Source organism: Cucumis melo, chromosome 8, assembly GCF_025177605.1.
Source record: "Cucumis melo cultivar AY chromosome 8, USDA_Cmelo_AY_1.0, whole genome shotgun sequence".
Lineage (NCBI taxonomy): Eukaryota > Viridiplantae > Streptophyta > Magnoliopsida > Cucurbitales > Cucurbitaceae > Cucumis > Cucumis melo.
Window position 1 is genome coordinate 10,322,382 of NC_066864.1, and position 4,291 is coordinate 10,326,672.

At 37.0% G+C, this 4,291-nt stretch overlaps 1 protein-coding gene across 1 annotated transcript; it reads right to left on the reverse strand.

Annotated features, from left to right (window-relative positions):
• Window positions 1–3,338: 3,338 nt before the first annotated feature.
• On the reverse strand, window positions 3,339–3,962 carry LOC103495890 (uncharacterized). Its single transcript, XM_008457573.1, has one exon. It carries the CDS (start codon window positions 3,960–3,962, stop codon window positions 3,339–3,341), a length of 624 nt encoding a protein of 207 aa, XP_008455795.1.
• Window positions 3,963–4,291: the final 329 nt, after the last annotated feature.

Genomic DNA, 4,291 nt, shown 5'->3' on the forward strand with positions numbered 1-4,291 from the left:
TTCTAGATATATCTTGCTTAACTCAACTTTGTCATTTGGATCCTGAGAGGTGAGCAAGTGTGGCGTTTAAAGATATCGAGAGGTACTCGCCTTAATCATAAGCTAGTTAAGTGAGCTATATCGCATCAAGGTTCTTTGATTGCTTAATCGCCTAGTAATACATATATTTTCCTTCACCCCCTTCTTTGTCTGTAAGTTAGTTCACAATCCATTTTGCATCCACCTTAATCCCCCTTTACATATTTTCTAGTGTAAATAAGTAGATATAGTTTAAACTTACACTTTCTCATATTGTATAGTTTATTCTTTTGTACCGCCTAAATGAAGATTGAACCCTAGAACTAAGCTTTGATATCAATTTCCTATGTTCAACCGTAGATCATCCAAGAAAACCTATTGTTTCACTTACACTTTGGCAAACAGTAGAAAAACATGTACACAACGAGGACTTAGTATCACATGATGAAGAGAAACATAGTAAGCATTTTGCATGCAATGATCTTAATCAATGACTCATCATGTATAATTAAACACCAACATATTCAACAACACTATTCCCCTAAGTTCTAAGTTAACTAATGTGTCACAAGCAAGTTTTTGGCATTGTTGGTTGACACAGAAGAAAATTCCAAGTTATTTTAGCCTTTTAGGTAAAATAATGGAGTCAGAATGCAGAATAAAGTACCAAAACGCATAACTTTCACTAAAAATTTATAAAGATAAGAGAATATAACTTGAATAAATCTCCATGCCTAATTAACTTTGCTTTTTAGTGTTTCATCGCAGGATAATGAAGAAAAGAAGGAAATCACGTGAATCGCATGAAGATCGTGTGATAAGACCTACGCAATAAAAAGTTGTTAGGCGATTAACATTACTATGCGAGATACCACATTGTCATGGATAGAGATCCACTAGATTACAAGAATGGTAGTTCAAGTTAATGAGACTTAACAAGGCTGCTTTTGGTGCTGACATGTGCAAAGGATAAGGAATAGAAGTTAATCTCTTAAAGTAGTCTATAAAAGCCTTCTTTTATACCATGAGAAGGGAGGTGCGAATGAACGAAAACCTAGAAAGCTCCGGAGAGGTCTGTCTCCCTGAGAGCCGGCGGAAAGGAATAGCCTTTCCCCTTTTGTAAAAGTTATTCCCCTCTTTACCTTTTTTCTAGTCAACTTCTGAGTGAGAACTTAGAGAGAGAAACCACAACTGTTTCTCTAACTTGTAAAAGAGCTAAAGAATGCTTAAGAAGGCATTATGTGGCTCAACTCCCTTCTTTACTTTCCATTTTTGTATGCTCATTGTAATGTTTTGACTTTTAAATTTCAATGGCTGAAAGGCCTACATGAATCAATACATTGCATCTTTATTCATTGTCATTCTTTCATCTCTTTTACTATTCATCTTGTTGAAGTGCTATAAGTAGTTTAAGCTTGTGATAAGTGCTTGATAAGAGATATTTATTTATAAGGTTCATTGCATTTAGCCAAGCTTGACTCCATCGCTTGGCTAGTATTTGTTGCCAACTACTCGAGAGAGTAATTAGCAAGGACATAGCTAAACGTGTACAACAAGGAGTTTGAAAGCAAGCTTCATTATGGTGTTTGAGCTCCATCATTTGCGTTCCGAAAGGAGAACAGCGTGGTATCATGGCGCTGAGAGGTTGTCCATATTAAAAGTGAGGCAATGTGACTCTTATAAATAAGGAAACCTAGATAGGTATTATATAACTTATCTTCATCATTTGCATTTTGAGAGGCGAGCAAGTGTAGCGTTTAAGCATCGAGAGGTTGCTTGCCTTAATTAGAAGATAGGTAAGCGATGTCTATCGCATCAAGGACCACCGCATGGCTTAATCGACTACAACGCAGAGACCTTCCTTCATATTTCTTTAATGCAAGTTAGTTCACTGTTTCATAATCACATCACTCTATGTCACCTTTTACAAAATCTCTATTATAAATAGTTAGAATTAGTACACACATGCACTTATACAACATACTGTATAGATACGTATACCACATAGAGTTAGAAGTAATTGTTATCGCTAAGTTTGGTATAAATTCTCTATGTTCAATCCTGGCTTACCAAAGAAGCCTCTTGCTTTGCCTACGCTTGAGCAAGCGAGAGGAAAACGTGTACTCAATGCAGATTAAGTAGTTACATGTGGAAAGGATGTGGCCTTTTATTACACGATCCTTGCCTAGAGACATTGTGAGCATATTACATGCGGTGATCATGTCTTACCATGTAGCATACACAAGACTCAAAACCTCAATGACACAACAAAAATTTATTATTAAGCAAATGAGAGGCGCATTAACGATCGTGTACCCATTGTGCAGCGTTATTCTTACCCCATTGATTCTACAAAGAAAGGTTTGTGATAGAAATATTAAAATGATAAACTCATAGCAAACCATAAAATCACAATTATCAGTCATCCATAAAAATCTCAACTGATCTCTCCAAGAAGTCTGAGAATATAGCCATCATGCAACTTTGAAATGTCCCTGCGTGTTCCATAAGCCATGTGGCATGCGGTGAAATGGAAACGTTCCATAAGGACATGTAAACGTGGTTTTATGTTGTTCTTCAAGTGTGAATATAATCCAGTTATAACCAGAATAGCCATCCAGAAAGCAGTAGTAATTCTTTCCTGCAAGCTTGTTCAACATCTGATCAATAAAAGGCAAGGGAAAGTGGTCTTTTTTTGTCGTTACATTCTACTTGAAGTAATCCATGCAAATTCTCCATCCAGTGACTGTTCATGATGGAATCAATTCATTATCTTCATTCTTCATAACTATCATCCTGCCTTTCTTTGAAACGCATTGGACTAGGCTAATCCATTCATTATATGTGATTAGATAGATCACCCCGCGTCAAGCCATTTAATAATTTCCTTCTTCACAACTTCTTTCATCACGCGTTTAATCACCTTTGATATTGAATGGTGTCTGCATGCCCCTTTTCCAACCTGATCTTATGCATGCAACAAAATAGGCTTATTCCTTGAATGTTTGTCAGGGTCTATCCTATCACCTTCTTACGGTGTTTCAACATAGTCAATAACACCTTCTCTTTTGTGACATTCAATTTTACAAAGATGATGATGGGCAGAGTGTCATTCTCCATCAAACATGCAAACTTCAAGTGGTTAGGCAGTGGCTTAAGCTTTAATTGTAGTGGCTCTTCAACTGATGGCTTATTCTTTCTATCGCCTTTGATTTGCAAGTCCAAAGGCTCAAACTTCTTTGCGTCAGACACAATATTAACTTCTACAATGTCTTTAGGGACATTATCTTCAAAGAATTCTTTAGGGTTAAATAATTTGGCTAACACTTGTTCCTCGCCAAAATCCCACCCAAGAGATTTAATTGCATTGCAGTTTTCAACATCAGGGGGGAATTCATCGCGTTAACAATGTTGAATGATATTTTTTGGTCATTAAGCAACATTGTCAGTTCCCATTGGTGGACATCTATGAGGGCATGACCTGTTCGCAGGAATGACAGCTCCAAAATAATTGGAACCTCCCGATCAGCTTCATAATCCAGAATGATGAAGTCTGCGAGGAATAAAAATTTGTCCACCTTAATCAATACATCATCAATCTTGCCCTCCGGACGCGTAATGGATCTATCAACAAATTGAAGTACCATTTTTGTAGGTTGAGCCTCCCACATCCCTAATTTCTTAAAGATTGAAAGGTGCATCAAGTTGATACTTGCTCCTAGGTTACACAGTGTGTGACCAAGATCCATGTCATCTATTGAGCATGATACAGTGAAGCTTCTAGGGTATGTCATTTTCTTTTGTACCATATTCTTGAAGATGTTGCTTGTTGCCTGCGTTAGAGTTACTGTCTCATACTCATTCATCCTTCGTTTCTTCGTAAAAATATATTTCAAGAATTTCACATATGAAGGAATTTGCTCTAACGCATCAACAAATGACATGTTGATGTGAAGCTGCTTCAGGACATCCAGAACTTCTGAAATTGTTTTTTCTCGCCTTTCTTCTTGAGGCAACCACAAAATGGAGAAAGGAGACAGTATAGGATTTGATCTTCACACTTGGTTAGATGCCTCGCTGCATTCTGCATCTTGCCTAGTGCTTTCCATTTCCTTATTTTCCTGTACATCATTGTTCTACAAGGAAGAAGCATTATTAGTTAAAGATATAACAATGGGATCAGAGACATTACTTGGTGTTCCATTCTTGGCATTAGAACTAGAATTGAAGTTTCTACATTCAAAGTTTGGTTCACGGATGGTCAGATTCCTTT